General features: G+C 57.7%; 7 protein-coding genes across 7 annotated transcripts; 2 read left to right on the top strand and 5 right to left on the bottom strand.

Annotated features, from left to right (window-relative positions):
* Positions 1-544: 544 nt before the first annotated feature.
* L226DRAFT_541067 (uncharacterized protein) lies at positions 545-1,232 on the bottom strand. The gene has a single exon (XM_067681995.1). It carries the CDS (start codon positions 1,214-1,216, stop codon positions 743-745), a length of 474 nt encoding a protein of 157 aa, XP_067528644.1. The 5' UTR covers positions 1,217-1,232; the 3' UTR covers positions 545-742.
* A 2,621-nt stretch (positions 1,233-3,853) lies between these two features.
* L226DRAFT_369453 (uncharacterized protein) lies at positions 3,854-6,121 on the bottom strand. The gene is made up of 5 exons (XM_067674295.1): positions 5,165-6,121; positions 4,729-5,112; positions 4,230-4,670; positions 3,984-4,176; positions 3,854-3,917 (listed from the first exon to the last, which is right to left on the bottom strand). Exons 1-4 carry the CDS (start codon positions 5,976-5,978, stop codon positions 4,007-4,009), a joined length of 1,809 nt encoding a protein of 602 aa, XP_067528643.1. The 5' UTR covers positions 5,979-6,121; the 3' UTR covers positions 3,854-3,917; positions 3,984-4,006.
* Positions 6,122-6,375: 254 nt separating this feature from the next.
* L226DRAFT_617777 (uncharacterized protein) lies at positions 6,376-7,133 on the bottom strand (the record flags this gene model as incomplete). Its single annotated transcript, XM_067687083.1, has 3 exons — positions 6,376-6,495; positions 6,550-6,689; positions 6,750-7,133. Coding segments are annotated over 3 exons (642 nt in total), but the record flags the coding sequence as incomplete, so codon positions are not given.
* A 1,299-nt stretch (positions 7,134-8,432) lies between these two features.
* On the bottom strand, positions 8,433-11,087 carry L226DRAFT_548686 (uncharacterized protein; the record flags this gene model as incomplete). Its single annotated transcript, XM_067682617.1, has 6 exons — positions 8,433-8,588; positions 8,701-9,069; positions 9,139-9,232; positions 9,297-9,412; positions 9,473-10,140; positions 10,697-11,087. 6 exons carry the CDS (start codon positions 11,085-11,087, stop codon positions 8,433-8,435), a joined length of 1,794 nt encoding a protein of 597 aa, XP_067528641.1.
* A 276-nt stretch (positions 11,088-11,363) lies between these two features.
* L226DRAFT_541065 (uncharacterized protein) lies at positions 11,364-13,998 on the top strand. The gene is made up of 10 exons (XM_067681994.1): positions 11,364-11,562; positions 11,628-11,660; positions 11,721-11,763; positions 11,827-11,979; positions 12,032-12,108; positions 12,368-12,540; positions 12,628-12,722; positions 12,807-13,056; positions 13,182-13,670; positions 13,739-13,998. Exons 1-9 carry the CDS (start codon positions 11,379-11,381, stop codon positions 13,668-13,670), a joined length of 1,497 nt encoding a protein of 498 aa, XP_067528640.1. The 5' UTR covers positions 11,364-11,378; the 3' UTR covers positions 13,739-13,998.
* Positions 13,999-14,267: 269 nt separating this feature from the next.
* L226DRAFT_564089 (uncharacterized protein) lies at positions 14,268-17,992 on the bottom strand. Its single transcript, XM_067683612.1, has 6 exons — positions 17,324-17,992; positions 17,077-17,272; positions 16,566-17,027; positions 16,187-16,513; positions 15,808-16,137; positions 14,268-15,755 (listed from the first exon to the last, which is right to left on the bottom strand). The coding sequence occupies exons 1-6, from the start codon at positions 17,948-17,950 to the stop codon at positions 14,563-14,565; spliced, it is 3,135 nt and encodes a 1,044-aa protein (XP_067528639.1). The 5' UTR covers positions 17,951-17,992; the 3' UTR covers positions 14,268-14,562.
* Positions 17,993-18,387: 395 nt separating this feature from the next.
* On the top strand, positions 18,388-19,986 carry L226DRAFT_541063 (mitochondrial carrier). The gene has a single exon (XM_067681993.1). The coding sequence runs from the start codon at positions 18,486-18,488 to the stop codon at positions 19,542-19,544; it is 1,059 nt and encodes a 352-aa protein (XP_067528638.1). The 5' UTR covers positions 18,388-18,485; the 3' UTR covers positions 19,545-19,986.
* Positions 19,987-20,513: the final 527 nt, after the last annotated feature.

Genomic DNA, 20,513 nt, shown 5'->3' with positions numbered 1-20,513 from the left:
TGTGCGACTAGGAACTCCGCGGGTCCTTGCGATGTGGGGGTGAGCTCGGGAAGTACCAACGCGACCGAGACGACCTGATTCCGTTCTTCGCAGATGAGAAGTCGCGCGAGGCTGTCGAGAAGAGGGGCATAACGCTTCAGGACCCGGTCCTCGCTGTCGAGATTGTTCAAGTTGAGCTGACTTTCATGTGGATGTTTGTCATAGTTCTCTTCATAGAGACCGTACAGCAGATAGGCGAGCCAGTTGAGATGTATAGCTTCTACAGACTGAGACATGATATGACGGTCAAGAATGTGTCAACTTTTGAATTCGAGGAACGGCGCTCATCCAAGTCACAGCGGGCCGGATTGCCGGGCCGAGTTTCCCTCCCACTCCTAAATCACCTATCACCATTTACGCACCTCTCATCCTGGCGAAGCGGAGCACAGACCCGTCACTCACCCCCACGGCTAGCGTCGGCTAGGATGTGCTGGATTCACACCAGGACGAGGTGAAGGAACCTCCCAAGAACCCAAGAAAGGCAGACGTGTGGTACTTAGATTGTGAGCGACCATGACACAAATACGTATGTAGAAGTGCTACAAACACAACAGGATAGACAACACAACATGCCAGGATTACATATCAAGACAACATAAAGAGAGAGAGAGAATTAGAGATGAGAGAACACGATGATGATCACGAAACTTGAGTGGCAAGTCCGACCCTCAGGGCCTCCGCCAACCGCGACTGCGACAGGGCCTCACCACATCCCGAAACCCTCACACCACTTCTCATCGTCCGGACACCAGCTCGGGCCCTCGACAAACTCCACATCCCGCAGCGGCGCCAATGTCTCCTGCACCGTCCGCCGGTTCCGCCGCCGCCGCTCCGCCATCGGGATCCGCTTCCCGCCGCGGTGCCGCTTCCTCTTCTTCTGCACCCCAGGCGCGGGCGGCTGCTTTGCAGAGTCTGAGTCTGAGTCCGCGTCCGTGTCGGCATCCGGCTGGTCTTGACGGCGGCCTGAAGCACGACCACGAGGAAGACCCGGGAGACGGGGGATACCGGAGGATGGTCCGTCTTCGTTGTCGTCGTCATCGTCCAGAGTTACAGCCTTGCCCTTGCCCTTGTCCTTCCAGGGAATTGCGGGAAGGAGGTCGCTCGTATTGGGCCGCCTTGAGCGCAGCCGGCCCAGGAGCTCTTGGAGAACACGGAACTTGTCCGACGTAGACGCCATTCGGGCCTGCAGAGCTTCCCCGTCCGCAAGCAGTTGATCAATCGCAGCACCGAGAGAAGGGGACGGCGAGAGCACCCTCTCGTCGTCCAACAGCAGCGCCCTGCCGGTTTTCAGCTTGCGTTCGATGTCCGACAGGTGTTCTACGTCGCACGAGCTAAGAGACTCAGAGTCGTCCTGTCGTACCGTTCTGAGTAGCGCAAGCAGGTCCTCCAGCTCCGAGTCGCGCAGACAGAGCAAGTCGTCGATCGTCAGCGCCCGTAGAGCCAGAACAAGCTCCTCGAGTTCCCAGTCGTACAGCGCGGGGTAGTCGTCGACGGTGAGTTCCTCGAGCATCCAGGTCATCTCGTCCAGGTCCGAGTCACATGCTTCCACTTCGCCGTCCGAGTCTAGCAGGTCGATGCCGAGGTCGACGACGTCCACAGCGTTGCCGAAGTCAAAGTCCGAGTCGTCCGTGTACGGGAAATCCGAGTCCGACGTGCCAGTGCCGTCCGAGGATCCCTCAGTGGTCGTCGACGCGAAGGACTCCACGCGGGAGAACGCGGCGGGGCGGCTGCGAAAGGCTTCTGGTGGGTCTTCGACGAGCGTGAGGAGCCGGGCGCGCGTGCGGTCGTTGAATATATGTACGTTGAAGTCCGCAGCCTTATTGCGATGCACGACGCGCAAGATGCTGCAGACGAAGCGGACCTCGACAGAACGGATGGCGTGGTATGCGTAGACGAATGCGGCGCGCAGGTCCTGCGCTCTGATGATCCCCAAAAAGAGCTCGTTCTCGTGGGGCGTCGTTACGGCTGCTGTGGTATCAGCAGATTAGAGGTCTGAACATAACACCACACTGTATGCGCGAAACATGTACCTGGCGGAGGCTCTGGGCCGTAGACGACCACAAGCCGACCCTGTTCTTGATCCAGTTCCTCGATCCATGCGGAGTCGACGTCCGGCTGAGGAATGCACACGTTGAGCCAGTGAAGGACCGTCGTGGAACGATGAAGAGCGGCTGAGTCACCAGATGTGCTTGGAAGGAGCTCAGGGTAATGGAACACCAGCGCGGCCACCGACAACTCCAGCCCGTCATCCACGTGGAGGTTGAGGACGGCGGACATTATCGGCGGGATGGGGTACTTAGCATAACAGTAAGCGGACAAGAGGTCGTAGATGGTTAGGCGGCCTGATGATGTGTTCGTGGTCGACTGTACGGCGGAGGGACCGAGAAGCGCGCGGGGATTGATCGGAGTAGTGAGGTATGCGTCCATGTCGAAGATACCGGGATCGAGTGGCGACGTGACCCGATAGTAAGCCCATTGGTACGCAGAAACCAGGTCGTAGACACTGAAGAGACCCCGGAAGGCCCAACTGCCAGGCTCATCGGACTGTTGAAGATGGCGCACGACCAGATCGGCGATGATCGACGTGATCAAGCTCCTGCGAGATGAGCGATACTTCTCACATGGTGCAGAGGATGCCGAGTTGACGATGAATTGGATTCCGGAGGGGCGAGAAGACCCGACGACCAGCGGGGTAGTACGCGGGGTAGTACCAAGGTCCAGGGCGTAGGCGATGCCAATGAACACACCTATATGGCCAGAAGTCTGACAGAGGGCGTTCATAATGCAGTCCTTGAGTCCACTCTTGTTCCATCGAGCGCCCCATGCGGAAGAGGTCTTGCCCCAAAGAAGCATCAGCGCGATTCCCGTGATGCGTACAAGTTGAACACAGTGCTCACCCAAGTCAGAGGCGTCACTAGTCCGATCGCCACGCAGACTTCACGAGTACCATCTTCGACGATTTCGACAAGGTTCTTCATCCGAATCTTCAAGTTAGAGGAGACGACGACCCGAAAGCGAGCAAGAACCTGGCGGGAAAGACACTGATCAGCCTGAGTAAGGCTGCGGGGCTTGGACCGGCGATATGACAAGGCTTGGCAAAGAGTCGTCACTGACCAATATGACCACTACTACTAGAAGCAATGCAGTAGCGGTGCGGTACGTGATTTCGCGAGGATCTTCGGCAGAGTCGTGGCGGATGTTGCAAGCCTCGTGGTCGGCTGGGCCATATGTCATGACAATGTTGCAGAAGACAGTCGCAGTGCGCGCAGCACCCAGGCGCAAGACTCGAGCGACGGCCATGACGAGGACGAATGTGAGGATGATGCACGAACGCTGGCGGACGGCCCACTGGGAGATGGTGGCTAGGGAACAAGGAGGAGATGGACGACTCATGTTGACCTCGAGCGACTGTGACAGTAAGTTGGAACCGAGCAGCCTCCGGTGAAGTGCTACGTGTCTCCCGAAGGAGTGCACCACGGATCCAATAGACCTCAAGTACTGAATAACAACGACGAACATATACTTTCATGCCATCGTGATAGATAGCGAGCGCGAGCATGAGTGAAAGCGGAACCAGCGGCAGACGGACGGGACTCAGACGAGAGATGACGGGTGAACGACATTCACAACGAGGTAGCGAAGGGGAATGATGAACGGGACGGGACAGGTCGTAATGGCGTAAGATGATAACAAGGTAAGAGACTCGTGGATGGGTACATATGTACATGGTTATCTTGAAGCGCTTAGGTTGCGCTGAGATCGCAGTGTAACAATCGTAACTTCTAGATATCTATACTCTAAAGATTGGTATTATCGTCATAGTCGACAGTCGATGTTAATGCATCTCCAACAGTATCCACTTCGAAGTTCGTGTACATCTAGAGGAAGTGGTAAGGCCACTGTTCGAACAGGGCACCAGAGCGACAGTAAATTGTGATGCTCACCAAGCGCGTAGTCATGCCAAACTTTACACACCGCAGTCTCCGCCGCTCTCCGCTGCCGTGGCATCTGCCTCCGCCTCCGCCTGTACCCTCGTTGCCGCCGCCATTTCCTCCCGCATTGCCACTCGTGCCGCACTTTTGGCCACTTTCGCTGCCCAGTATTCATCTGCCTGGAGGAGCAATTCATTCCAATGGACTGGGTAGACTATCAGCTCGTTGGAAATACTGAAAATGAGGGAAAAGACATACGTTCTTCTCGGACCCTAACCACACTCGCCACGCCGGAAACGATAATACTCTGAGAAGCCCTTTGCCTAGCACATACGGACGTGGCCTCAGTGAATAACCGATGCTTCAGCTTGTCAACCAACAGCTTCTTGACCTTCTTGTCCACCTGGCCCGGTTTATCCGATTTGTTGAAGAGCGTCGGAGTACCCCAAAGCCAGATCTGGCCGTGCGTGTCATGCGTGCCGTGCGTGGCCAGCGTACGGACGGCGCTGCCCGTAACTTCCCCATAACAGTCGAAGTACAAGTGGCACGGCGCACAGATTGAACTCTTCGAGACACCAACATAGGGGGCAACAGCCCGGTCCTTGGTTCGTTGACGGTGAAGCTCCGCCAAGACGACACATTCGCAATGAAGAGTCATAGGACAATTGTACTTGGAGTCATCTGAAGACTCGACGTGTCCTGCATGTGGGAACATCTCAGCATCTAAGTCGTGAGGACTAACGATCATGGGACATACCACACAGAGACTGGAGTTGAGCCTTGAATCCAGTGGTGAATCTTTCCGTACATTTCTTCAGATCCCCATTCCTGTTCTCATTCCATCCTGCCAGCTTCAACGTAGACATCACCTCCGCTTCACATATCGAGCATTCCTCTCGTCGCGTCTCGACTGACAAAGTAGACACCTGTGGTTCCATGTGTTCGAAAGGACTCGGACGAGTTACGGCCATCCACACGATCTCGCTGTAATCGCGATCTATCGAACAAATTTTCCACAACCACAGCTCTATGGTGAATGGCTTATGGATGACCGGCAATTCGCCAGTGCCCTGAGTGCCAGTGGAGGGTTGCGACGCTGTAGGAACCTTAGAGCGCTCGGCCTGCTTTCGAGCGAAAATGGCTGTTTTTCACGTCATTACAGACATACATTATCTGTGAAAGAGCGAGCTCACCTTCGATGTAGGTATCGCACAACCGCCACAGAGGCTTCAAGGTCTCAGTGGCCGACGTGATCTTGGCCAGGATGCGCACCGGTGTCATCAATGTCTCCGCAGCTATAGCGTCTCGGGACTCCGGGATGAACCCATGACGCTCCTCGGGACCCTTCGATAGAAGCGCTTTAATGAAGTACATGACATCGCGAACCTCCTTGAGAACTGCATGATGGGAAGGGGGAGCGTCCTGGAGGGCTTGAAGCGCCGTGCGCTCCTCCAACGACAGATCGACACGACTATCAGCGGACGCACCGAGTACGTCCTCGACAAGGCAATGGAAGCGATAGCAACGACTATCTTTCATAACCTGTCGCCTCTCCTTCTCCCAACAGTGACGGTGTAGGGACAGTGCAAGTTCCTTGAGCTTTGCTATCAGAGGAGTCCTCTCGCTTAGCAGAATCGGCCGCTGTCCTGCATCATAGTCCTGAACATATAGTGCGCGGGCCTCTGTCAAGAGCGCGATGATAGACTTGAGTTGTTCGGTGACCCGGGCGGAGACGCCTCCGTTCTGTGCGACTAGGAACTCTGCGGGTCCTTGTGATGTGGAGGTGATATCGGGAAGTATCAAGCCAATGGACACGATCTGTTTCCGGTCTTGGTGAATGAGAAGTCGCGCGAGGCTATCAAGAGAAGGGGTAGAACGCTCCATATCCCAGTGGGCGTCGAGATCGAAGTCGTTGACCTCACTGTGGGGAGGATGACTGCCAGTGTTCTCTTCATAGAAGCCGTGCAGCAAAAGGGCAAGCCAATCGAGGTTGACGGACGCGGACATGGTGTGGCGGTTAAAGGCAGATGAGTTGGCCCAGAGGCAGATAAGACAGCCGCCACACTAGGCGCGGGAGCACGTGCCAGCGACACGCCGCTACTGCGATGGAGGACTAATCAGTGCGACCTTCCGAAGAGTTACAACAAAAGTGACCTGCATGATGTGGGAGAAACGACATCGATCTCGAAAATCGCCGATACAGCTTGGCTATCTTAGGTCAGACACATGAGTCAGATCCCGTGTTCGAAGTTGGCCGGTGGCCAGGCTTTGCTCGGCCATTCATACTTACGAACTCCTCCTCCTCATTGAGGAACCGGGAAACATTGATGTCTATATCATCGATATACTAGTAGCAAATGACACGGCAATCAGTAGGCATGGATGAGGTGCGCAAGCCGGCATTGTGCGCTGACAAGGAGTCTCCTGGTGGCCGGCTGCACAGTGCTCGCCCGTAGATATCATACACTTGAAAAAGCTCTTATTGCTAAGCCCTTTCATTATATCGTGTATCCGTACAAGTTCGCTATAACGAGGTTCAGCTTCAGGAACCGGTCGATGCAAGCGGGACGCTACTCACTGCTCCAGCTCCGCGAGCGAATATGCCAGGTGCGCATCCATCTCATCCTCGCCAATGTCCTCTCTAGAGCATTCGCGTACTTGACGACGAGGTACTTGAGCTCGTTGCATAATTTCTTGTGCATTCTGACAGTCTAACAACTTGAAGGCCATTCCGGGACATGGTCAGTAACACTGCTACTGAGAGACGAATGCGCATACCTCGCAATGCTCGACAATCTTCTTCACCCCGTCCGCGATGGGTTGTATCAGAGGGACGGGGGCCGCAGATCCCAACTGTCCCGCCACCGTCGCCGTAACCTTGATGCCAGAGAGAATCGTCGCAGGCCGCGGGTGCGGGAGGCGGAGACGTGAAGTTATCGACTTGAGGCCCGGCGGTGCGGCGTTCGTTGGAGTCACCCGTGGAGAGGGTGTGCTAGTCTTCGGCTTCAGCCCATTCATTACCTTCGCGAGTCGAGGAGCAGGGATCTGCAACTTCATCGAGGAGCTCTGTGAGGGCAAACAGCTCGTGTTGATGGGGTTAGAGTGCTTGAGAGGCAGAGATGTGGAATGAGGGGGAACAGTGGTAGCCAGGCAGAGTTGCATCCTCGCATCCGCGTGTCACCAAGCGCGGAGGCTGTTCGAGTGCTATTAGGAAGTCAGATGCAGAGGAACATGGGGAATGAACGCACTATACCCGGTGCTGTGCAGCATTCGCCTGCGGGTGGTTCAAGGCTTCGCATCTCAGGACGACTGTCCTTGCCTCGCTGCAACAGCCCAAGAGAAAAGCATGAAATAGCTGCATAGCACACGAACGCGACAGAACAATCAAGACTGTTGCAGCCTGTGCACGACTATGGCGGGATGGTGTTCATGAATGGAAACACCGTCAAAAGACAAGACGGGAACTCAGTAGTTCAGCCACGTCCAGACACACTCACTTCAGACGGAGACGCACCTGACTATTGCGTACCCAGCTTGGCCAAGTAGCGCGGCGTAGCCCTGGCATGGGCGTCGGTCCTAATCCGAAGAATCTCACACGTACCTTCAGCACTATGACAACCCCGTCCAGATTCAGACGTGCAATGGCAGGCCGGGCCTTCCTCGAATCGCCCTCGTTGTCGACGCTCGTCCCGATCGCTATTCGGGAGCCGATCAACGTGACGATCGGGTCCACTGGCAAGCTCCCCGACTGCGAGTTAGCCCCCTCCGTCGGCCCAGGCCGCCACCGCTCGTGTTCAATCCCAGCTTGAATCGGTCCGTTGAGGGCGATGCAGATCGTAGACGGCGACGACGAGGTGGTGAACTTGTGCCTCCAGACGTACCTCACACTTCGTACCACCCCGAATCTCCGCCCGCGGATGTGAGCCTCGTTGCCTCCATGCTTGCGCTTGCCACCGACGATATGACTCGAGTTCCGAAGTATAACACAGCTGTGCGCAGGCGCAAGCAGCAGGAAACCACGGGCTTTCCTGCAATTCGGCAGGGACTCTCTCACTTCTCGGCTCCCGCCCGTTAGTTCCAATCGTTAGACAAGGGCCCGAAACTAGATCGTTGCGACTTGACCAGTTTGACCGGCTCAACTTCATTGCCACTGTTCGCGTTCTCGAGGCCAACCAACTAGTGGCTAAGATGGTATTCGGAGGCGAATCAGCACAGCCCACATAACACGCAATCCAAGACGTACCTCTCCTGCCCCGATCCCAGATTCCCGACAGATGAACGTTGTACGACCTCAGCAGACAAGCCAGCTCCCACGAATCCCAGTGGATACGATCGATCCAAGCAGAGCGGTATATTCTACACTAATATCGATACAGCATCCCCTTCATGCGTGTCGGAGTACTGAAGACAAAGACAAAGACAAAAACCGAGCGGCTGAGCGCTGACTCGCTGCGCGCGAGCTCAGAGCGTGCTCGCGCGCAGCGTCGTTGTCGAGGACATGAGCGAGTCCGGGTCCTCCTCCTGCGGGCTCGACCCCTGAATCACGGCGAGGTCCTTCATGTCCTTCTGCAGCAGCTTCGTCAGGTGCGCCAGGCCCGCCTGCTCTTCCGCGAGGATCTACACAAGAATGAAGAAATACGAGGGCGCGTCAGTATTAAATAACGATCCACCCTCATCCCCCGAAAGATGCAACACCAATGAAGAATAGAGGCCAGAAAGGAAAACGCACCTGAGCGATCTGCGCAAGCCCCTCCTCGTCGACCACCGCCCACTCGACGCCGCCCCCAGCCCGCCCCCGCTCCCTCGCCGCGCTGACCGCGCCCACGAGTGCCCACAGCTCGTTCAGCTTCCCGCGTATCCGCCCCGTCCCGCCGGGTCTCCGCACCTCCTCGTCGATCTCCTCCAGCGCGGTCCTCAGCGCCTCTTCCTCGGGCCTGAGGGCGGAGGAACGGAGTGCGGGGATGAGCAGGTGCAGGTGCTGCACGAGCTTGAGGACACGATGCGTGAGCTGCGTTTGCAGGGCCGACGCGCGCTGCAGCCGCGAGGCATTCGAGAGCTGATGCCGCTGCGTGAGGGCTGCTATCCGTGTTTGGAGGTCCTGCCACAAATACACGCGCGCGAGTAGGTAAGTTAATGTAACAGACGCGAAGAAAGTTAGGGAACGGACTTTGATCTTTTCTTGGTGCGCGGCCGCTTGCTGGGTCTGGGCCTCGACGCGTTTTTGAAGGTCGTCGAAGCTGGTCGCAAGCACAGGGACGAAACTGCCGACGCGTGTATGGTCAACCAACGACCAACGACCCGCAACAGCACAGCGTAGTCACGTACCAGCTAGGATCTGGGTTCTCCCGGACGGCCTTCTGCCACAACGCGTCGTTGGACGCATTTGGCGGGCGTCCATACAAATGTACCTGTGCAGGGTCCACAAGATTGTAAAAGTAATGCTGCGAGACGTGTCAGAACCGTTCACGCGATCCGTAGCAATAAATCTGATGGCAACACACCTGGAACCTGCACTGCGGCGAATTCGAGTTCCACCCCTGCGTGATCCCTTCCATCCGCTGCACCAGTTGCATGAACTGTATCTGTGCGTCTTGTTGCGGGCTCGGTGCAACAGGTGCTCTTGACATGCCAAGAAACGTACTTCCTCCCAATGCGCTCGTCCCAAGCGTGCTCGAACCCAGTGTGCTACCACCGAAGAGCCCGCCCGTCGCAGGTTTCTGTTGGCCGAACAATCCGCCGGCCTGTTGCTGCTGTTGCTGCTGTTGTGGCTGCGTCGAGCCAAACAGACCTGTGCTGGGTGCCTGGTTCGTGTTCGTGCTGCCAAAGAGCCCTCCCGTAGCAGGCGCTGTGGTCGTGCTCCCGAAGATACCGCCTCCCGTTGCAGGTGCTGCCGTCGTGGAGCCGAACAATCCACCTGAAGGGGCTGTCTGGTTCGTGTTGGTGTTCCCGAAGAGGCCACCTCCAGTGTTGCCCGTCGTACTGCCGAAGAGACCGCCCCCGCCGGTGTTAGGTGCAGCGGTCGTGGACCCAAACAGGCCACCTGACGGCGCCGATTGTGGGTTTGTCGCGGTGTTCCCGAACAGTGAGTTCCCGGTGTTCGTGTTGCCGAAGAGACCTCCTCCGGTCGTACCTGACGGTTGGTGTGAGTGGACGGTGGATCGAACGAGGACTCAAGAAGGTACAGAAGGAGGGTGGCGCGTTCGAAGATGCCGTTGACACAATGTAGAATGTATTCATACAAAGTCTGATTGTATCTTATAGGAACTATGGCAGAGAGTCAATTTCACAAGGCGTTCGTCTAGCGGACTAGTCCTATGGACAATCCGCCACCTCCTGCCTTGTCATGGAATTCGGACAGCATACGGGCATTGCCTAACGCAGGTACTCAGTCTTGTTGCCCTCCGCGCACATACCAATCGGCTTGGCCACAATACTGTGGCCATTCGTACGACTTGTTGTGACTTATGCGCTCAAGCTAGTAGAGAGCGTAGATGGGACTCTCAGGCTACGCGGCGGACGCGTCACAGTAGCCCATCTGGCGCAAAGTCCTTTCCTAAACTTCCCAGTCGCTCGGACGTTCTGGGTCGTGGATATATGCGTAGCTGGAACAGTTCCCTGCCTGCACACCGCGCCACACAAGACGAAGTACGCCAATCCACTGAACACACCGCGTGCGATAGCGTATGCAGACGCCACCCTCACTGTCCAACGAACAAGTCACTCACCTGATTGCCCTGTGGGGGCGGAGCCAAACAACCCTCCTGCCGGTGCCGAGGTGTTCGCTCCCTGCTGTCCCGAGCCTCCAAAGAGTCCCCCGCCGCTCTGCTGCTGGTTGTTAGCGGTGCTCCCAAACAATCCTCCGCCGCTCTGCTGCGTAGAACCAAACAGCCCGCCTCCCGTCGTGCCGGCCTGCGTGTTCGTGTTCGTCGCTCCAAAGAGTCCTCCGCCGGTGTTCGAGCCCTGCTGTTGCTGTTGCTGCGGCTGCTGCGTGTTTCCGAACAGCGAGCCACCTGTTGTGTTCTGCGTCGAACCGAAACCGCCGCCGAAGAGACCGCCAGTTTGTCCCGCCTGTTGCTGCTGTTGTTGCGGCTGACCAAATGCACCGAATGCCGACATGGCGACGGCGGTGAGGAGAGAGAGGAGAAGGATAGGACAAGGAGGAGAGGTCCAAGGAGGATAAGAAGAGGTTACGCGCCGCGCGGGGAGCGCGCGCTGCTGTTGGTTTGCTTGAGCGCTTGAGTACCTGTCGAGCGAGGTATTCACGCGTGCACCACGGACTGCAGGTACCTACCGCAGCACAGTGCTCAGTTACTCCGGAAGCCGTTCTCTTCTTATAAACTCTGTTACATGCGTGTTGTGCTGCCCAACCTTGGGAACTCCCTTCCCGCAGCCCGCCTCCGCTAAGCCATGCCCCGCTCACCTGCCATTATGAGTAGCAAGCCGAATTCGAAGGGGCGGCGGGGGCGCAGACGAACAAAATTACTGACCCTCAGGAACCGCAAACCCCCAGGCGGCGGTTACAACATCAAAGAACTGGAGGCCGCAGAAGCCGAATTCCTCGCCTTGCCTATGGTGTGGAATTCGTTCGTTGGTAAGTTCGCATGGGCGATCTCGCGGGCAGCCTGTCACTGATTAACTCCACACGGCACTGGGCAGTGAACTTGCCTGAGGAGGACCCCGAATCTCCAGGTGAGCCGCTTGTTCAGCTTGATGCGCGATCAGGAGATATACCAACGCACCGCGATGCAGATGGTTACCGCTGGAAGAAGACGCGCTTCCAGCGAGGAGACGAGTAAGCATGTTCCACAATACCGACTTTCTTCTCGTATCACTGACACGTACCTTGTATTCACAGCGTCTTGCTCAACTCGAATTTTGACGACGGCCCAGACATGTGGGTGGGCCGCATCGTCCAAATCCGCACCAACACGGAGAAAACAGAGATGCTGGTTCAAGTCCGTTGGTATTTCTCGAGGAACGACACTGCGGAGCTTCATATCCGCTCCTTGTGAGTGTTTTAGTCTTGCTGCATTGTGTATCTTAACTGACGATGCGATTAGCGACAGGTCGACGCGCTCCCCGTACGAGCGGATAGTGTCGGACTACCACGACTTCCTGTCCCCCCGCACACTACAAGGTAGGTCTGAGCAGTGCTACGTCTGCGTCCACACCAGAGACTTGTGTCACGATTGATGCTTGTTGGATTGTCGCCTCTGACGATGGACAACGGAATGACGGCTGCCTGGGGACAAAGGCTACATACCATCGCTGAAACTTCGAAAACTTGGGTTCGCTCTCGGATGTTTCATGATGCCTGGAAGTGCTAGACAGCGCGACCGTCTACTGGGGGACGACTACTCCTGCTTGTACCCATCACTGACACAACTTCTGGGCAGCCGTCACTCATGTACAGGAATACGATGAGACTGTGCTGGACCCGCCCCAATTCGGGCCAACGGACTTGTTCGTCCGCAGCACTCTCCACTTTTGGCGGCGCAAGGTATCCAACGGGCCGTCCCCCATCGAAGGCAACGCCATGCATACGGCGAGAGGCGAGTCCGCGGCTCCAGTACGTCTTTGCTCTTGAGTCTCTTCACGCTGAGGCCAGATTGGTGTTCCAAGCTTTACTCACGGGTTGAATGTTTGAACTGTGCAGATATCTCCGTTTGGGGAGGACACCTGCCGATGTCACGAACCATACAACCCCTACCCTGAGCTGCGGACCTCCTCCTCCTCCGTCTTCCGCTCAACGTAAGTACAAAGTCCTAAGCAGGAGCATACTGTTCAGGCTTTCTCTGCCTTGGCCTCGTCAACAATCTGACATGCCGCCTTCAGCCTCAGCCTTAGTCTCTCCCTCTCCGTCGGACCCAACTCCATCATGCACTTCTGCCCCCGCCTCGGCTGCCGGAAATGGTACCACAACTCCTGCCTCGTCACAATGGGCCACACCGACACGGTCTCCCCGCCCTCCACCCGCGGCCTCCGCCTCCTCGCCGTCGACCCATACAGCGAGGTCCCCTTCGCGACCTTCGCCTACTTCTCCGAGCAAGAGTCCGCAGAGGACATGGCCCTGGCCTCGGACAAGGTAACGTCCTCCCCACCCCTCCCCACACACGCAGTCCTGATCAAACCTCTGTCCCTGTGTCCTGTGTCCCTCCCTGTTCTCGTACTTATCCACTCACCGCTACACTAATGATAATATGTACACAGCTCGACATCTCGGACGCCCTCGAGATGTTCGGCCGCTCCCCGCTCATCCTCGCGCACCTCCCCCCCAGCCTCCTCTCCATCGCCCAATCCCCCATCGCGCGCTGCTCCGGGGCGCCGCACGGCTGGGCGATCGGGAACGTCGCCGACGTCGCCCTCGCGCGCCGCTTCGTCTACACCGCGATCGAGCACTCCGGGCGCCCCGAGGCCCCCGCCCCCACCACCTCCAACACCACTACCACCAACACCACCACCGCAGGCGGGTTCCCGCAGCTCCTCCAGCTCGCCGACGACCTCGAGGCGTTCGCCTGGCTCGACACGGAGGACGGCGTCGCGCAGCTGGAGGCGCTGTGCGCGGGCCTCGAGGGGTTCGACCTGCTCGCGTCGGTGTATACGCCGTATTGGGAGCGGCGGTGGGAGGGGTTTGTGGAGATGCAGGCGTTGCTTGGGGGCCCGGCGTTTGTGTGCCCGGAGTGCGGGAGTGCTATCTAGGTGTGTCTCTGTCTCTGTCCGCTCTTTGTCGGTTTAGTATGCTGACGGCACTCTGTACTCGAGTACAGTTCCACTTGCTTGCTATCTTGCTATCTTTTTGTTCTCATCGTCGTTGTCGCCAAACTGTACCACTGCATCTGCTGCTCGAGTCTTGTATCATCATCCTTCTTGCTGAGTTCCTTCTTGATTTATGATTGTTTAGTTATCCGACTCCGTACATACCTCTCACTGTGTCTGCTCTCGCTTTCGTTCAAGTTCTCGCATCATCCTCCAGGCTCCCATACTGTATGATTAGTTTACCACTGAATGCTTGTTGTATATACCTAGCAGAATCTCTCTCTCTCGAATCTGTTGCCAGTGACAGGTAGGCTTGCGAGCCCAGAAGACAAGGTCAGGCGGAAGCGATCGTGGACTTGGAGACGATCAAGAAGCAGGACGGTCGCGTCGAATATGTCATCTCCCAGGGGAGGGAGAGACATGGTCGACGTAGAGAAGAGAGAACATCCGGGCGGGGCTTGAGACGGACGTGGCCCGTTCGCAGACGCTCCCACTGGAAGTAAGATGAAACGGAAACGGATGCATTATTACTAGAAGTACACTGGCAGTAGGCTGTGAGATGGATGATGTATGTAGTCTGTGCGTCCAGGATACAAGTACAGTCTAAGTAACGTCTAGGTATGGCAAGCAGCCAATAAATACGCGAGTCCGTGTCCGAGCCGCAATAAGTACTCTATAAGTACGGTCTATCCAGTAACCCAGTAATCCAGTAATCAAGTAATCAAGTAGTAGTACGCGTCCATGGTAGAGATGTCGAGAAATATGTACGAACCCGAATATACTGTACGTCTATATGGTATGTGAACGTTCCTCTCAAACGCGACACTTGTCACCCTCACGCGGCCGCGGCTGCGGCCTGGTTCAGAGCCTCCGCTGCAGCCGCGCGCTCCTTCTGTCGCCTCCGCCGCTCCGCTGTCGGCGTCCGTGGACCGCGGTGCTTGATCTTCACCTCGTCCGTGCTTGGCTGTGCGGCTGGAGCCGCAGACTTGGACGTAGAGGCCGCAGGCTTAAAGGCAGAGGAAGGAGCGGAAGGCTTAGAGGTAGAGGCCTCGGACTGGGAGGTAGAAGCCGGCGAAGGCTCTGAATTCAGAACGACCTTGGCGGCGGATGCAGAGGGAGAGGGAGAGCAACCCGGCACCGAAGCCGTGGGGTCCATGCTCGTCGAAGGCTCAAGAGCCGCCTTCTTCGACTTTGACTGACGCTTGCGTGGCCGCGGCTTCTTGGTGGCCGCGACAGGCTGCTGGGCGGGGTGGCTGGGTGCTGCTGCCTTGGACTTCGAAGAGGTGCGAGGTTTCGAAGGCTCTGCGGTCGCCGGCGGCGGCTTGACACTGGGCTTGGGGAGCTCGGGCTCTACCAGTGTCGGTACGCAGGGTGGCGGCGGACAGAAGTACTGACCGCAGTGGGAGGATGTCGTTCCATCGTCGCCTATTGCCGACGTCGTACCCTGCACTACGAGCAGGAGCGGAGGGACGAGATCGTACCTCTCCCATCGTGACGGCTCCTGGAAACCTTGCAAGACGTCTTCAAATATCCGCACCTTGAATGCGGCGAGCTTCCTGTCGCTTGGTAGTGCGTCGAAGTCCTCAAGTTCCTCTTCATCGTCGTCATGGAGAAGCTGGTCCAGTGCGCTCAAGGATGACGAGGTGGGGAAAGCGAAATCATCTTCTGCGTCGCACGGTGTGCAGTAGCTGGGCTTCGTGACGTCGACGAAGTCCTCAATCTCGGGCTCGCAAAGAGTCCGGTCGGGGTCCTCAGTGTCGTCTGCGTCGCTAACCTCGGTGATCGTGGCGGAGGGGAGTGCCAGGAGGGTATCCTCGAAGGCCGTGTGCATGACCTCGAGTGGTCGCTGGTAGGCGCGAACGTTGAGGACGATCTCCTCGCCGTGGTGCTTGAAAAGAATGCTGCTGCTCGTGAACAGGGTCCTGACCTCGTGGATGGCGAAATATCCGTATGTGAAGGCCTGCTGAAGCTCGCGGAACTGGAAGCGGTGCCCCGAGATGGTGACCCCGTCCAGCTCAGAAGCGCACGCTAGAATACATGTTAGTACGAAGTTGTCACCTTTGGGAAAATCAATGCTTACCGAGGAGAGGTTCCGCCGCACGGTGTGGACCGTAAAAGACAGGAGGGGTGACCTCGAGCGCAAGCACATCGAACCGTGCGGTGTGCTCCAGGCTCCCATGGCGGAGCGCAAAGCTCTCCGCGACCTCACTGTCCTGGATGGCGTTTGACCGGCACGTATGAACGCGGAATAAGGTCTCCTGGCCATGGTGCTGGAACCAGAGAGTATCGCTCCAGAAGAGGGTCTTGACGGTGCGGATCTGGAAGTGTCCGTATTCGTAGGCAGAGAAGAGCTCATGCGGCTGGAAGCAACGACCAAAGAGTGTGATCGTGTCCAGCGCCGAATCAAGGGCTGTAGAGTCACGTCAGTACGAAGTCGTGAAGATGATATTATCGCTTACCGCAAATAGATCCCAACGCGCGATGAGGGCCGTAAGGGACAGCCGTGGTGTGCTCGAAGTCCCCGTGGCAGAGAGCAGAGCCCTCCGCGAGTTGGCTGTCCTGAATGGTAGTTGACTGTGTCGGGATAGCTTGCACGCTTCGCTCGCTCCCGAAGGTAGCGAGGTCGGCGACGAACTTGAGTGCCTGCATGTGGACATTGATCCTTCCGCAGGCGAAGACCATGGGCGACGGACGGACAAGGTTCGTCAGGTAGCGGAACGCTGCCAGAAGATCCATTGCAGTCAGGCCAGCGAGGGAGAGCGTCGCTGACTGACTGTGCCCGCACGCTATGCAGTCCATGAGTAAGTACATAAAGTGGGAACATGCGGCAGAACACACCTTGGATCAGCATCGGCTGTTTGTATGGCGATGCATGAATCCTGAGCCGGAATGTTGCCGCGATACGAAGTGGCTTGCGCACGAAGGCTTGACCAGTGGAGACGAGGGCATGCGCTGAGGTGCCGATGAACGTCGACGGTGCTGACACCGCAGAGATGGCCAGACGTCGAACAAAGGTCAGGAAGCGACACCTGGTGGATGAGATGACTTCTGCAGATCCTGCAACGATCGCGCCGAAGTATGCGCCGAGGGTGAGGTCGAAAGACTGCCCGTCGAGATGATATACCGTGATGCGGACCGTGAGCGCATCGGTGACGAGGTCGAGGTGGACAAAGCCGCAGAGGAACAAGCGTGCAGACGAAGAGCAAGGGCGTAAGGCCGTGAAGAGGGCCTTGGGAAGATCGCACGCGCGGAGGACGCCGTAGAACGTCCAGTCCATGCTTGGGATGCGGATTTGTGATCCTATTTCGGTCAATGAGACGAGTGTAGAACAGAGCAGATGAGCACGTACCGCAGGACCGGATGAGGAAGTTCTGGAGGCCAGTGAGAGGAGCAACAGCGTTGAACTTCGAGGGACCGAGGAGCGTTGGCCTGCGGACAGAGCCTGGAAGCGTCGTAAGGATGGTGTTGACGATGGCGACTGAGAGGGATGGACGACAGAGTACGGCTGTTGAAAGGCGGTCCGAGGGAAGCGGAGCCGCAATAGCCTGTATCCGACTCAGTATACCGACGTCGCTGAGGACCAACTCAAGACATACGTTGACATGCGCCATGGACCAACCACACTCGGCCACCACCTGGAACCTATAATCTTGCAGGGCGAGCAGAAGGACGCGAACCATCCACCAACGAACCATGGCTGCACACTTGCTGGGGAACGCATACAGCGAGTGAGCGGTGCATGCGAGCGAGCGCACCATGGTTGTGCCGACGCCGGAGACGAGGCCCAGGACTACGCCGAGGAGCATGGCGACGCGGACGGTCAAGCTAAGGGAGGCGCGTAGACCAGTGACGACGAGGCTGGAGAGGGCAACGAGGATGAAGGCGCACCCCGCCCAGAAGGCGCGAAGGTAGGGCGCCCCGATATCCCAGACAGCCTCAAGGACATAATGGTCGACAGTTGTTGCGGCGCGGGTTTCCAGAATAGCGAATACTTGCGCATACCGTTGGGCCATCTTGTATTGCTCGTAGTCGCTGTACGCCATGGAGACAAGTAGGGGGAGGGCCAGGAGGACGTAGAAGGTGATGAGGATTGCCAAGATGTCGATGAGGTAGTCATCCGCCAGTTCGTGCATTGCTGTACCGAGATCGATGTCGAACGACGGCGGGCCTATGTTGATCGCCGTAGCGGGGAGTTGGCGAAGGAGCTGTACTGGATGCCACATGTCGGGGTTGTGATGAGATGTTGTGACTGAGTACGGTGGTCGGCTGGCTGGGCGGGCGGGCTGCTGGTTGGCGGGCGAACGTCGAGGATGGTGGTGGGACGGGGGAGAGAGAGTGAAGGCGTGTTCGAGTGACGGTGCCCTTACTTATGGGGGCGGGAACCGAGGAAGGCGATCGGGCGGGCGTGCAAAGTCAACCACCACCGCATGAGCCGAAGAAGGGGGGTCCCTGTTTGTCTGTACGCGTCTGGGTGAGCAAAAGGCTACGAAAACGAATGGAGGACATACCTGAGACTGGCCATGATATCGAGCAGACGACAGAAGAGAAGACGGTGATTGGCCATGACGTCGCAGACGAATAAGGCAAACGAGACGCGCGATCCTTACATAATGCGGGGGACGGACCTGGCGGAGGATGAGTTTTACCTCGCGCGCGCTGTCGCTGTCGTCCTCCCCGCATCTCACCTTTCTCTCTCTCCCCGCACCGTCGCCCGCTGGCATGAACTGAAGCTTTTGACCGGCCAGGAGAGACGATCGAATGAGCTCCGATGGACCCAGGAAGGATAGGCAGAGCCTGCAGTACGTCATCCGTTCGGGGCTCGCAGGCGGCATTGCAGGCTGCGTGGCCAAGACCGTCGTCGCGCCCCTCGACCGCGTCAAGATCCTCTTCCAGGCCTCCAACCCCGACTTCCAACGCTATGCCGGCACATGGAGCGGTGCCTTCCGCGCCGTCGCCTCCATCTACCACGACAACGGCGTCCGCGGCCTCCTCCAGGGCCACTCCGCCACCCTCCTCCGCATCTTCCCATATGCCGCCATCAACTTCATGACCTACGACCAGGCAGAGGCCATCCTCATGCCCACCCCAGACAAGCAGACAAACCTCCGCCGCTTCACCGCAGGCGCCATCTCCGGCGTCACCTCCGTCCTCTTCACCTACCCCCTCGAGCTCGTCCGCGTCCGCATGGCCTACGCGACCCGCTCCGCCGCAGGTGCAGTTGCAGGCGTAGGCGCAGGCCCCGCTCACCGCCCCTCCTTCCTCTCCATCATGCGCCTCATCTACTCCGAGGGCGCCCCCAGTGCCAGCCCCGGCGCGTCTGCGTCCGCCCCGGGTACGAGCCCGAGCCCGAGCCCAAGCACGCTCTTCGCCCGCTTCCCCCTCCTCAAGTTCTACCGCGGCTTCACCGTCAGCGTCGCCGGCATGATCCCCTACGCCGGCACCTCCTTCCTCGCCTGGGGCTTCCTCCGCGCCACCTTCCTCCCCGCGCCCCCGCCCTCCTCCTCCCCAGGTGAAAACCACCCGAAACACAAGCAAAAAGCAACCCCGCTCGCCGACCTCTCCATCGGGGCCGTCGCGGGCGCGCTCGCCCAGACCGTCTCCTACCCGTTCGAGGTCGTCCGCCGGCGCATGCAGGTCGGGGGCGTCACGCGCCCCGACCGCTGGCTCCGCTGGGGCGAGACCGTGCGCACGATCTGGGCGGCGAGCGGCTGGCGCGGCTTCTACGTTGGCTTGAGCATCGGGTATCTGAAGGTTGTGCCGATGAAGGCGGTGAGCTTTGCGGTGTGGCAGTTTTCGCGCCGGATGCTGGGGCTGTGAGCGGGTGTGCGGTGGAGAACGGGGAGCGGAGAAGGGAAATGGAGAAGATATAAGGGAGAAGAGCGGAGGATGGAGTTATAGGTTACAGGTTACAGGCTACATAGAGGCCGTCCGTCTGGCTCATCGAGGTATCGTACGCATCATTCTGCACACGTTGGATCAGCGATATAAAATCGCGACCACGAACAACACGCATATACAAGCACCCACATCCTACCCTCTCTCTCTCCTCTGAATGCGTTGTGCAGGACTCAGGAACGCGTCTCCGATCGTCCGCGAACTGCCAAGGCGGGGTCCGTCTAAATTCCCCTTCGAATTCGAATTTCAGAGGACAATTAATATCAATATCTGAGTGATATGGACTCTACTTATATAGTGGTAGCATTACGCCACAGCATAGGACGTAGGATGATGTCCCTCGGATCAAAAATAACCTCCGGCGAAAAAGAAACAGAGTAAGAAGCAGAACACTTAACCACACTTCTTGAGCTTCGCGCGTCGCCGATCGGGACTCGGCAGGCGGCAGCCTGCCACTGCCAGGCCGCGCGAGTAACCGTGACGTACTTACTACTTCAAGTTGAGTAGTACTACTAGGTACACAGCCGAAACCCAGGATCATTTACTTACTCAAGACTCAACACTTGAGCTTAACTGGCCGTTGCACGTTCGCCTTATCCTCACTGACACTACCAATTCTCGAGCAGCGCAGTCGCGCACCGGAATCAATCATTAACGGCCATGCTCATTGCCCAGTCGCCGCACGCGTTCAAGTGAGCCTGAGTGAATACGAGGCGAACAACTACGGGCGTCCGCGGTACGAGGTACTTTACAAGTGCTGCCGAGTTCAAATTCTACACGTCATGATTGATAGAGTATCGCTATGTAGTACTGCTCGGAGATATTGATTGTTCCGCGTACTTACGCTGTAGGGGAAACAGGTCCAGCCTGGGCCTTGACGCACGCCGCCGC

The sequence above is a fragment of the Lentinus tigrinus genome (assembly GCF_003813185.1).
Source record: "Lentinus tigrinus ALCF2SS1-7 unplaced genomic scaffold L226scaffold_75, whole genome shotgun sequence".
NCBI lineage: Eukaryota > Fungi > Basidiomycota > Agaricomycetes > Polyporales > Polyporaceae > Lentinus > Lentinus tigrinus.
Note: the sequence above shows the minus strand (reverse complement) of the source record. Positions and strands in the feature narration are given on the sequence as shown.

Bases quoted from the DNA above. Each gene is read 5' to 3' on its own strand.
- L226DRAFT_541063 (XM_067681993.1), top strand. From the start codon at position 18,486: ATGAGCTCCGATGGACCCAGGAAGGATAGGCAGAGCCTGCAGTACGTC.
- L226DRAFT_541067 (XM_067681995.1), bottom strand. From the start codon at position 1,216: ATGGCGTCTACGTCGGACAAGTTCCGTGTTCTCCAAGAGCTCCTGGGC.
- L226DRAFT_541065 (XM_067681994.1), top strand. From the start codon at position 11,379: ATGCCCCGCTCACCTGCCATTATGAGTAGCAAGCCGAATTCGAAGGGG. The intron at 11,661-11,720 runs GTGAGCCGCTTG...ACCGCGATGCAG, and splicing joins GGAGGACCCCGAATCTCCAG to ATGGTTACCGCTGGAAGAAG. The intron at 11,764-11,826 runs GTAAGCATGTTC...TTGTATTCACAG, and splicing joins CGCTTCCAGCGAGGAGACGA to CGTCTTGCTCAACTCGAATT.
- L226DRAFT_369453 (XM_067674295.1), bottom strand. From the start codon at position 5,978: ATGTCCGCGTCCGTCAACCTCGATTGGCTTGCCCTTTTGCTGCACGGC. The intron at 4,671-4,728 runs GTATGTCCCATG...TCCCACATGCAG, and splicing joins TCAACTCCAGTCTCTGTGTG to GACACGTCGAGTCTTCAGAT. The intron at 4,177-4,229 runs GTATGTCTTTTC...TAGTCTACCCAG, and splicing joins GGTTAGGGTCCGAGAAGAAC to TCCATTGGAATGAATTGCTC.
- L226DRAFT_564089 (XM_067683612.1), bottom strand. From the start codon at position 17,950: ATGTGGCATCCAGTACAGCTCCTTCGCCAACTCCCCGCTACGGCGATC. The intron at 17,273-17,323 runs GTATGTCTTGAG...AGTCGGATACAG, and splicing joins GGTCCATGGCGCATGTCAAC to GCTATTGCGGCTCCGCTTCC. The intron at 17,028-17,076 runs GTACGTGCTCAT...TGACCGAAATAG, and splicing joins CTTCCTCATCCGGTCCTGCG to GATCACAAATCCGCATCCCA.